Source organism: Terrapene carolina, unplaced genomic scaffold, assembly GCF_002925995.2.
Source record: "Terrapene carolina triunguis isolate 2854851 unplaced genomic scaffold, T_m_triunguis-2.0 Scaffold262, whole genome shotgun sequence".
Classification (NCBI taxonomy): domain Eukaryota; kingdom Metazoa; phylum Chordata; order Testudines; family Emydidae; genus Terrapene; species Terrapene triunguis.
The window spans coordinates 2,024,047-2,036,696 of NW_020664613.1; the positions used below are offsets into that span (position 1 = coordinate 2,024,047).

Here is a 12,650-nt window from a genome sequence, read left to right on the forward strand (position 1 = left end):
GCTCGGGCAGCTCGGCTCTTAAACAGAGCCGAAGAGTCAGGGGAGGAGCAGAGCAGCTGGAGCCCGGGAGGGGAAGTGCCCGGCCGGTATTTTTCCCGGACATGTTCGGCTTTTTGGCAATTCCCCCAGGACGGGGATTTGATTACCAAAAAGCCGGACATGTCCGGGAAAAACCGGACGTATGGTAACCCTACTCCACACAGCCCAAACGTTTACACCACAATTAAGCGGCCCCTTACTCTGCAAGTCCGAGCCACCTAGCATGGGCCAGCTACGGGTGTCTAATTGCAGTGTAGACATACCCTCAATTAGTCAAGTTTATCTAGACTGGAGAGACTAATGTTGTGTTAGTGTGTTTTCCCTACAGAACTACACGTTTTCCATTTTGGACAACATGTCTATGTCTGAAGAATAAATATGCTTGTGAAGTTACTCTCTCAGTATGTATTTTAGGTTTCATTTTATAAAAATTGGAGTTTCTTCCTCCCCATCCCCAAAAGAGAGTGGATTTAAAAAAAACAGGGAGGGTAAAAACAACCAATGAACTAAGATCTGAGCCACAGGAAGTTTATTAGCTTCCAGTACTGACACTTAGATGGGGAGTATGACTGGTCAAACAGGCTTTTAGAGAGTAATTGCATTCAAGTAGGTCACAGCTAGTACACTTCTGGGAGAGACATGATTTTCCCCAAGCAAAATAATCAAGTTTGTTAGTCATCTGCGAACAAGTCAGATACAAAGTTCTCACATTTGAAGCACAAGAATTAAGAATAAAAAAAAAAAAAGTTCTCAGACATCCTAATTTTTGTACCAGTATTTCCTTTGTACAGAATCCCCCAATACCAAAGCTGAATGTCAGAATAATTTTTATTAATCAAACAGCTTTCCTAATCTTCCTCAGGACATAGTAAAAGTTTTATTGGGAAACAGGCATTGGTAAGTATCTGAAGTTTGACCTTTAGATCTTCTTTTAACTTCATCAGGTCTCACTTTACCAGCTGGCTTTACTAAGCGAAAAAGCAACAGAAGTGAAACCTTCTAAGGGCTTGATTCTGCAAAGTGCTGAGCACCCTCAACTCCCACAGATTTCAATGGGAATCAAGGGTATTCAGGACCACTCAGGATTGAACTCCAAGAAAACAAGAGATTTCTTGGAATGTTGTGCTAAACAAATTCCAGAAACCAAAATAAATCTATGTGAGACTGTGTAATTTCTTTTGACAGAAGTCTCATGACAATGCTGACTTCCTCCACTACAAATTGTTCTCTTCTTCCAATTCTGCCATTTACCCAGCCAAGCAACTCTACTTCTTCTCCACCCTGACTGGCTCCCACAATTCCAGCCACCTATTTGCTATGTGACCCCTTGCTCAAATCCTCTCCCTACTTCTTTCTGTAGAAAATTTTGCTGACTTTTTCAAAGAGAAAAATGACAAGATTGGTGTGATCTTCCCACTCTCCTTCCCTTTCCCTCCTACCACTTTCTCCTCCTCCCCACATCACTGATGCAGATGACCCTCATCTCCTCTCTTCCTCTAACTCCTCCACCTATCCCACTGTCATAACTATAAAGGGAAGGGTAAAAGCTCTCCTGTGTACAGAGACTCCAAATCCTTTTACCTGTAAAGGGTTAAGAAGCTCGGGTAACCTGGCTGACACCTGACCCTAAGGACCAATAAGGGGACAAGATACTTTCAAATCTTGGGGGGGGGAAAGGCTTTTGTTTTGTGCCCTTTGTTTAAGGGGTTGTTCGCTCTTGGGACTGAGAGGGACCAGACATCAATCCAGGTTCTCCCCATCTTTCTAAACAAGTCTCTTATATTTCAAACTTGTAAGTAAAAAAGCCAGGCAAGGCGTCTTAGTTTTACTTTGTTTTCTCAACTTGTAAATGTACCTTTTACCAGAGTGTTTATCTTTGTTTGCTGTACTTTGAACCTAAGACAGAGGGGGGTCCTCTGAGCTCTTTAAGTTTGATTACCCTGTAAAGTTATTTTCCATACTGATTTTACAGAGATGATTTTTACCTTTTTCTTTAATTAAAAGCCTTCTTTTTAAGAACCAGATTGATTTCTCCTTGTTTTAAGATCCAAGGGGGTTTGGATCTATATTCACCAGGAGTTGGTGAAAGGAAGGAGGGGGGAAGGGTCAATTTCTCCTTGTTTAAGATCCAAGGAGTTTGGATCTGTATTCACCAGGGAATTGGTGAGAGGTTTCTCAAGGCTTCCCAGGGAGGGAATCCAGTGGGAATGGTGGCAGCGGGACCAGAGCTAAGCTGGTAGTTAAGCTTAGAAGTTTTCATGCAGGCCCCTACATTTGTACCCTAAAGTTCAAAGTGGGGATACAGCCTTGACACCCATTCACCCCGTTCCATCTTGTCGCCTAATCTCTCACCCTACACTCATCCCTCCCTTAACCTTATCCTTAACCTCTTCCTCTCCTCAGGTTCCTTCCCATGACAATTCAAGCATGATTTGGGGCACGTCTACACTAGAAACATAAATTCACATCTACACTACCCTCCTTCTGTTGGTGATGCGTGTCCTCACCAGGAGTGCTTCTACCAACTTAAGAGGGGCAGTGTGGGGGGCTGAGAGCCTGGGTGTGACGTTGCACTCCATAGGATTCTATGAAAATATGCTAATGAGTGTGAATATAATGTAAGTGGAATATGCTTCATGCAAAAGGTCCCTTGTAAAATATCATTACAAAGCTTATAATCTACTGAGTGTGGTCATCCCATTTGTATAAATGTATCATTCTTGTATCTAAAACTAAAAATAAGAAATATAACTCTGAGGTCCTATTGTAATTATGCAAAGTGTGGGCCATTAATGGTGGTTTAGAATCTTGATGGCTCCAATAAACTAGGACAATTGGTTGTAAATGGCTCTGTTTACTGGCAAACCTTCCTGTGAGTCAGACCAGGAAGAATGAAGGCTTGGGGTTCTCCCAGGACATGTGACCATGTCACCTGGTACTGGAATCCATCTTAAACCTGGTGCTTTTCCATTTAGAAGGAGGGGTGGGGACCCAGAGAGACAAAAGATTCCTGCCTTGTGCCAAAGCTATATAAGGGGATGGAACAGAACAAAGGCTGCAGTCATGAGAAATCCCCTAGCAACCACCTGAGCTGGAACAAGGACTGTACCAGGGGAAAGGACTGGGCCTAGACTAGAAAGGAGTCTAGTCTGTGAAAGCAGCTTATTGGAACATCTTTGAGGGTGAGATTTACCAGTATTCAGTTTCTTAATGTATTAGGCTTAGACTTGCGCATTTTGCTTTATTTTGCTTGGTAACTTACTTGTTCTGTCTGTTATTACTTGGAACCACTTAAATCCTACTTTTTATATTTAATAAAATCACTTTTGCTTATTAATTGACTCAGAGTAAGTAAGTAACATCGCGGAAGCAAACAGCTGCGCATATCTCTCTATCAGTGTTATGCATATAAGCTTTATACAGGGTAAAACAGATTTATTTGGAGTTTGGATCCCATTGGGAGTTGGGTGTCTGGGTGCTGGAGACAGGAGCACTTCTTAAGCTGTTTTCAGTTAAGTCTGCAGCTTTGGGGCGCGCGGTTCTGACCCTGGGTCTGTGTTGGAGCAGAATGGCGTGTCTGGCTCAACAAGGCAGTGTTCTGGAGGCCCAAACTGGCAGAGAAAACGGGCTCAATGGTAGTCTCAGCACGTCAGGTGAGAGTCCCAAGGGGTCTCTGTGACCGAACCTGTCACACTGGGCTCTCAGCTCCACGAAGCTCCCCATCACCGAGAGCCCAACTGCCCCACTGGGCTCTGGGGTCCCCGCCGCCTGGAATGGGAAGTCTCTGGGTAGCAGCCGGGATGGGAGCCGGAGCAGTCAGCCTGGGAGCAGGGTAGGAGCCGGGAGAGCTGGGAGCCGTGTGGGAGCAGCCTGACTGGGTTCAGGGAGCCCAGGAGCCCCACCCACCCCATTGACAGTGCAGCTTTCTTGTCAATTTCATGGCTCCAGCACAGAGCCGTGAAATTGACAAGAATGACAGCAACAATTGATGTAAGTGTGACGCGGTGTCTATATAGACACCGAGTCACATTAAATACACCGACATAAGCCCTACGCCTCTTATGGAGGTGGAGTTATAATGTCGGTGTAGTATGACTTACATCAGTGGGAGCAAGGCTATAGTGTGTACACTAACATAATGAGGTCGACTTAAGCTGCCATATCACAACCTAACTTTGTAGTCAAGTATCGGGGGTAGCCGTGTTAGTCTGTATCCACAAAAACAACAAGGAGTCCGGTGGCACACTAAAGACTAACAGATTTATTTGGGCATAAACTTTCATTTTTTTTTTTTTTAACCCACGAAAGCTTATGCCCAAATAAATCTGTTAGTCTTTAAGGTGCCATCGGACTCCTTGTTGTTTTAACTTTGTAGCGCAGACCAAACTTTAGTCTCTTCCATCCTAAAAAATCCCACCCTTGATCCCACGTGGACCACCCCACCTCTCTTTTCATCTTGAATTTCATTGAATGTGCTGCCTAAAACTGCCATCTGAAGTTTCTCCAAGACAATTCCATCCTAGACTCTCCCCAAACCATCTTCCACCCCTTGTGCTCTAGCTATCAAAGTATTTAACAACTTCCTCCCAGCCAAAACCCAGAACAAGTACTCTATTTGCATCTTTCTTGGCCTGTTGGCTGCATCTGATGTCAACCACTATATTGTTCTTTTTAACAACTTGTCATCCCTCTGCTTTAGTTACAGTCCTCTCCTGCCAGCGTACATCACTTAAAACTTTAGTGTGTCATTCGGAGATGGTCCTGCTCACTACCCCCTCCACCTTTGTGGGGATCTCACAGGGCTCCATCCCTGGTCTCCTCTTCTTCCTCTACATATTATCTCTGGGCAATCTAATCCACAAACACAAATTCAGCTTTCATGTCTATACTGACTGGTAAATCTAACTCTCCACTTCGGGCCTGTCTCTGCCTGTCCCAACTAAAAATCTCAGCCTTTCTGATACCTCCTCATGGATGTCCTGCTGTCAGTTTAAAGTAATCATGACTAAAATATCCGTGTTAGTCTGGATCTGTAAAAGCAGCAAAGAGTCCTGTGGCACCTTATAGACTAACAGACGTATAGGAGCATGAGCTTTCGTGGGTGAATACCCACTTCTTCGGATGCATGTCACTTAGATTGTGATTTCTTCAGGGCATGGACTATCTGTTATATGGTTTTACAGTGACTAGCAAAATGGGGCCCTAGCCTCTAGACACTAGCATAATGGAAAAAACAATTGTGGCAACAACAATTAAGCAGGACAAAAACAATTGTGGCAACGACCAACAGTTTCAAATGAAAACATCACCTTCTCTCTCAAACCAGTTAGAGGTCAACCTCACATAGATAAACTGCATATATTTTCATTATTTGGGTGCATGTCTCATCTACGTTAATATTAACATTAGACAGATTATTTACAGCTCATCACTACCTCTAGCAGTTCCTGGAGTTTTTCGGATATAGTGTTAGATAAAATATTTGTTCACTAAGTATCTTGCAGGTCAAGAGCCGCAAAGCAGCCCTGTGAGGCTGACGATGGAATTACGGAGGCAAGGATTGCCGCCACCCTGATCTTGAGGGAACTAAATGTCTTCATTCATTGCTTCGAGTCCAGGTGCCATCCCCCTTTCTTCCGAAAATTTTTGGCCATGTGAATAGAAAGGACAGTCTTGAAAAGTAGAACTAAGGTGAAAAACACAAATATTTCCTCCAAAATGATTGTTCAACAATTGTTTTAGTCAAAAAGGGCACTTACTTTGTTTTGTTTTTTGTTAAAACCCTGTGCAAATGCTTTCATTTCAGAATGTAACAACTAACAAGCTATTGGGCAAATTTTCACATGCCTCAGCCACAAATTCTATTTAAAAGGACAGGAAGAGAAGACAACTAGAAAAGATTTTGAGTAGGCTGGCATTTTCACAAAACACTAGCTAATCAGCATAAGTGTTTTCAGAGTGCATCTCTTGCCTTCTACTAATTTTTTATCCCCTCTTCTCACTAAATTCATCCATCCCAACACAAAGGCTAAATAACTAAGCTTTCTATGAGGAACTAAACAAGGGTGAGAGAGCTAAATTCACCCCAGCAACAGGCAGTGAGGCACACCCCAAATGGTCCCTTCTTAGCTAGCCTAAGTGGCATTAGCATGAAGATTACCTTTGTGGGGGTATAGAAGCTCCCCATATGGCTGTTCCAATCTACTATGGAACTTAATTAGGAAGGATAGAGGGCTTTTGTATGGATTTTCCATATTTGGGTGAACTTAAACCTTAAAGAAACAATGGAAAACGGTCAAAATTTAGGACAAATGATCTGTCATGCACCTACTTTTATTTTTTTAATTTTTTTTTTTTTTTAAATCAACTCTTCACTGAAAATCAGAGAAACTCTGAGTTGTATTTGCCCATGATGGGTCAATACAGTTATCACAACAATATGGATGGCCTATAAGGGATTTATGAATAGTTTGTACTAACCAGAGAAACAGGAAGCCAGAAACAAACCAGCAGTTTCTGTAACCACTTAAGTAATTTCTGTGAGATTATATATAAGCAAAGTAATTGACAAGAATCCCTTGAGTAACAAATATTTTTAATAAAATTGTGTACATTTCAAACAGAGCTTCAAGTCAATTAAGCCTTACTAACTCTGACTCCTCAAAATGTGTTTCATTATTATGGAAAATCCAACAGGACAAGTTAAATTAGGGAAAACTACTGTTCCCTAGATTTTAAGTGAGAAGATAGACATTTTTATATAGAATTATCCTACGTTTGATTGGTAGCAAAACTTCAAATGACAGTTTTCAGACCTGGCAAAACAAAACCTGCTGGAGGGAGGGGAGGGGGGAAAAAGAGGGAGATGAGGGGAGAAGTGAGCAACTAAGAACCATGTACAAAAACTATTGTCAGCACAATTGGGAATCCGGATACAGCTAGGATAGCAAGACACCACTTTATGCCTCAGCAGCATACACGCAATAGTCAGCACAACCAAAGATTTCTGATTTTTGATATAAAGGGGTCAAAAAAATCATCTTTACTTTCCTTGGCAGCACAGTTCAATTGTTTACAAAATTACAAAGGTTCAATTCTTACCTTTTGTAGGCTGGTAGGATTTAGCTGGGTTTTATCTATTATTTTCACAGCAACCTAGGGGAAAAACAGTTATTACTAAACTTGTAAGCTCTGACAAAAATGTGCATGTTAGTAGCTAAACACACTGCATATCTAATGTGCATAAACAGCTATAAAAGTGCGCGTACAATGGGCACATTTGCCAATCTATCTTCCACTCCATCTAGCAGAATTTCTTAATAAGAATCCAACTGTGCTTTATCACTTTCCATTGCAGCTTCAGTAGCATACAGTCAGTTTTACATTCCTGCCAGCACTGTGGAAAATGTAACATTGCACAGAAACACAGATGAAATCCCAACAACAAGATATTTTCATTTTCTTTTGGAGGTGCCTGAATTTTTTTCAGGGTGGGGGGAGGGAGAGGCTGGGAGGGAGGAGGGAAGAGAAAAGGGCAGAAAGAATTTTCATTTCTGTACTGAAAAGTCTTTTCTGAAAACTTTCTTTTTTGGAGAGGCTGTATAGTTTTAAGTCAGAAGTTAGGTTGTTTATTAATTATTATTATTTGTTCCTGAAGGTTTTCAGAAAAGAATTTTCAGTACAGAAATGAAAATTCTATCTTCACATATACTGCAACTGGTTCAATTTTCATTGCATTATATTTTGCAATATTAAACAAGTCTCAATAACCAAGGATGCAGTTGGAAACAATGTTAGGAACATTTATTAGAAGACTACACATGAAGGCAATACAAAATACTTCATTAGCCATACTCAAAAAGCTTACTTCTCTTCCAGTAAGAACATGTCTTGCTAGCTTCACTTTGGCAAAATTTCCTTTTCCTATTGTTTTTAGTAAGCGATAATTTCCAATGTGAGGGTGTTCTTCATTTGTAGATGTAATTGAGTTTCTACACCGGGGGATGTTTTGTCTGCTACTCGATTTGGTGGGTTGGACATGTGGTTCAGCGTATCCATCCACGGAGGTATGCTATAAAGGAAACAAAACAAAAGCACACAGGTTTTAAACAGTTACAAAATACTTTAAGAGTAAAAATCTGAGTCCCCAATTTTTAAAAAACTTGATCAATAACTTTCAACTGTAGCTTAAGCAGATTTGTTGCCACTAGGTGAAGTTTGATTTATGCATCAAGAAAGAAATTCAGAGGCGCACTAGAACTGCTTCTACATGTAAGCAAGAGCGATATTTAGACTCCTCAAAAACAAGCATACACATTTTTCCTTCAAATATGAAAGTATGCTATTAAAACAGAACAAATTGTGATATAGTGTGTATTTGTTAATTATCAAATCTTTATGTAAGCATCCTTGAGCCCTTAAAATATAAAAGTACTTTCATCTTTAAACAGTCACCCTTATTTTCCTGGAAGTTATGAATAAAAAGTATATTTTTGCAAATTGCAAGAAAAATGGATTTATCATTTGTCTGAAAAGGTTTCCAGTAAAACTGTACTTGAGATGAAGGAGAATAAAATCTTAAAAGCCAACTTTGCTCCAAGAATATTTTTACTTTCATAACTTTTACTTCCACACTTTCTCTAGAAAAAAAATTCTGAAGTTATCAGCACCCTAGTTTTAATAAAATGGACTGTTTTCTATCAAAAAAATATTCCCACATCTATTAAGTCCATTGCTAATAAGTCACCAAAACACAGAAATAAAAAGGCTGTGCTGACCACCAGTAACAGTACCACTGTTCTACTGTGAAAATCAGTAGCGTGATCCTACAGTGTCTCCATATCTCAGCCTTCAAATGGTTACCTCTGCTTCCAGGTGTTGCACATACGACATCACTTGTACATACGACATCACTTCCAGGTGTTGCACATACGACATCACTTCCTCCCACCTCAAAGCGCAACAAACTGTCCCTCAAAAAAAACATGCAAGCGTTTATATCTGCACAAATTACATCTGGGCTGAGGAGGTCCCAACTTGAAAATATGGTCCCTTATGCCTTTTGTATTCCCTTCTTGTGTTATAAGCCAGAGTGCTAGCAAGCTGAATGTAGTGTTCGAGGTAAGGAATGCCATTACATTATTTCTATAGTCTCTGCCCATGTAGTAAGTTTAGCTGAGAATGTGGGCCTGTATTCTGTAAAGCAGAGACTGAAGAGGACCTACAGGTCCTGGTTGATAACCAACTGAAATGAGTTCCCACTGTGATAGGTGACTAACAGGGGCAAGATCCTTGGATGTATGTGGGACGGATGTGAGACCTTGGAAGCATGGAAACTTCAAATGACAGCTACACTGAGATGCACAAGACAATATGGTCTGTAGGATTATTCACCAACTTGTGCATCTGTAAATGTTATATGTTTACATTTGTGAGCTAGGGATTGTATTCTAGCTGTATGGGGGAGGATTACTAAACTCCCTCCTGAGCCCAGATCAGTGGGAGTGGTAAACAACTGCAAAGAAGTACCACCTCCTGGGCAGAATTGTATATAATGATTTCAACCAGGTTCAAGATGCCCAACAGACAAAGAAAGGGCTTTTGCTATAAAGAGTCGATGTAAACAGATATGAAATTGTAACCAAAAGGGCAAAACCCTGCTGGAAGGATCTGAAGGACCGGAAACTGCCAGGATCTCCATGTGGAAGGCGGGTGACACTTGGTAAGTGTAACCGGCATGCAAACTGTTTTATTAGGTTTTCTCTGTAACCACTTTGTCTTCAAAATGTACTATGTTTTGTGAAAGCTGGCTGGTCACCAGTAAACAGTGTCAATTGTCCTTCGAGAGAGCACAAGCCGCAGATGCTGGACTAAGGTCAGACCTGCTGGGAGAGTCAAAAAGAACTGAAGGGGGACTCCAAGACTACATCCATCAGTGTAGAGGGAGAGGGATGTGGGTCTCTGCCCTTACCCTGGTAGTGAAGACAAGCCCTAAGTCGACCTAAGTTACACTACATAGCTTAGGTCGACTTACCCCAGTATCTTCAGTGTGCTGCGTCAACGGGAGATGTTCTCCGGTCAACTTGCCTGGAGTACTGGAGTTGACCAGAGACTGCTCTGCTGTCTATTTAGCGGGTCTTCACTAGACATGGATTGCAGCAGCATCTATCTCCTGGGTAGTGAAGACAAGCCCTTAGAGAGGTGACAGCTGGAGGCCTCAGACCTAAATGGGCGCTCTGGGGGAGGATAACAGAGGGGGCAGAGGTGCTGTTAATCCCAGAAATGACAAGTCTGAACAAGTGCACTAAGTGAAAGTAGGGAGTTGGTATTACCTCTGTATACTGCATTAGTGAGACTACTAGTGGAAACCTGTGTCCAGTTCTGCTGTCCACACTTTAAAATGGACTTTGAAAAATCTGAAATGACTAAAAAAAGACCTACAAAAATCATTCAAATTCCAGAAAAGATGCCTTACAACGAGGGACTTTAAGAAGCTCAATCTGTGATTTGATCACAGTCTAAGCCCCGACACAGGGAGAAAGGTATCTCATAGCAGTGGGCTCTTTAATCTAGCAAACAAAAGCATAACAAAAACCAATGTCTGGAAGTTGACAAATTCAAAGTGAAAACAATGTGCACATTTTTAACAGTCAGAGTAATTAACCATGGAGCAATTTACCAAGGAAAGCAGCGGATTATCCATCATGAAGTCTAAATCAAGACTGAGTATGTAAGAGAAACGCCCTAGTTTCAACCAGAAGTTACTGTGCTTGATGCAAAAATTAAAGCAAGACGTTCTAAGGTGTATAATACGCAGGAGCACAAAGCAGATCATAACATTCCCTTCTGGGCTTAAAATCTATGAAGGGTAAAAGTGCTGCATAATTTGGATTATTTAAAACTGCTTTTTGAATAGTACTTCAAGCCCTTCATTAGTATAAGTAAATTGCAACAAGCCTAATTGTGTGTGCCTCAGTCCCCTTGAAAAAGGAAAAGGACGCTGCCAGGTCAATCATTTAAAAGAAAAATAACTTATGTCACTACCACCACCATAAATTATTAAAAATGATTGAGGGTGTAGCTTTAGAAGTATATCATTTAATTTTTGCACTAACTTGCATAGTAAAAATACACTAATTTCTTTTACTTTGTTTATAGTCAATATTACTTTCAAGTTCTCATACGCCAACACAATTCTGTAATGTTTAGGTTGCATATACAAGACAGAAGATGTTCATTTGTCTAATAAAATGGTAGCATGTTATTTTTATTTAATTACATGTTTTTAAAGTACACATGTTTCCATTAGACTTGGAAATAGACTCTCAGACTAGGCCAAAAACTTCAAAAAGTTTCTTCTAGCACATGCAGGTAAGCAGGTCTTTCTTGATGTTTTTACATACAGTTAAGAAGAGACTAAGTAAAAATTATGCACACATCACGAAAAGGCTGCAGAAAGAGGATTTTAAGATTTTTCCTCATTATATTACAGTTGTACCCAAGTGCTAGATGCTGTACAAGCAAATTTTCAACTTTTCTTGTCTGGAATCATCTCTTACTAACTCAAGACGAGATGCAAGTATAAACAGAGACTGGGGGAGAAAGGGAGAGCAGTGATTTGAACGTATGGTTACATTCTACATTTACCATCTACAACTAGACAGTGTCAGATAAAAGTTTGTTATAGCTGTAATGTATAAACAGCTGTCAGAAATACGAGTGGCCATCCAACTAGACATTACGAGTTAATTTCCATAGGCATAATGGGATAAGTGCACCTTGAGTAGGGATTTAAAGACACCTGCTGGAGTAGTAGATGAACAGACAATACGCAGAGTGGCGATTTCTTCATGGGACATGTCATTTCATCCAGATTTTGCAGGGAAAGCAGTTATTAATCGTACATCAGCATCATACAAATGATGTAGGACCACAGTCTAAAACAGACAACACATCACCCTATGCATATTTCCACTGTAGTCCTAATCAGTATTCATTGAGGAAAAGGGTGCAGTGAACCAAGCTGCACCACCCACTGCAGAATCGCTGTGACAATGGATGCTTCTGCTAAAGAAGCTTGTACCAGGGTGTAATGTCTAGTAAAGATATGCATAGAGCCCCAATGTTGCCACTCTACAGAACTCCAGGAGGTGGAATACCCTGAAAAGAAGTCATTGAGTCAGGCTGGGCTCTGGTCAAGTGGGCCCTCATACTCTTAAGTGAAAGAGTCTCCAAGATCTCACAGCAAAGTATAATGCAACCTGAAATCCATTCAGAAAGTCTGTGAGGAGACTGCTTGATTCCCTTTTACTCCGTTCACCAATAAAAACTAAGTCACAGAGAACTCCTGAAGGGTCTCATCCTTTTCAGATAGAAAGCTATGGCCTGACAGACATTCATAGAATGGAGGCTCCGGTCTTCTCTGGTGGCATGAGGTTTTGGGTAGGTGTATGACCTGTGTGATAGACCCAGACCAGAGGGGTACAGGAGTCTGGTAGAGGGCAAATATACTGGTCACTGGATGAGTAGTTTTCTGTTCCCTGAGTGACCAGAGCAGGGGCTGCACTAGAGTAATCAGGAACCTGCTAGAACCAGTTAAGGCAGGCAGGCTA

The 12,650-nt window shown here is 41.1% G+C and overlaps 1 protein-coding gene across 4 annotated transcripts in view; it reads right to left on the reverse strand.

Annotated features, from left to right (window-relative positions):
- MARK1 (microtubule affinity regulating kinase 1) overlaps positions 1-12,650 on the reverse strand; it is a 110,573-nt gene that overhangs the window by 53,243 nt on the left and 44,680 nt on the right. For all 4 annotated transcript variants that reach the window (XM_024219283.2, XM_024219282.2, XM_024219281.2 and 1 more), the window contains exons 2-3: positions 7,907-8,110; positions 7,141-7,194 (exon numbers count right to left, since the gene is read on the reverse strand). In XM_024219283.2, the coding sequence (XP_024075051.1) occupies positions 7,141-7,194; positions 7,907-8,110 (258 nt within the window). The remainder of the gene's footprint in view (positions 1-7,140; positions 7,195-7,906; positions 8,111-12,650) is intronic.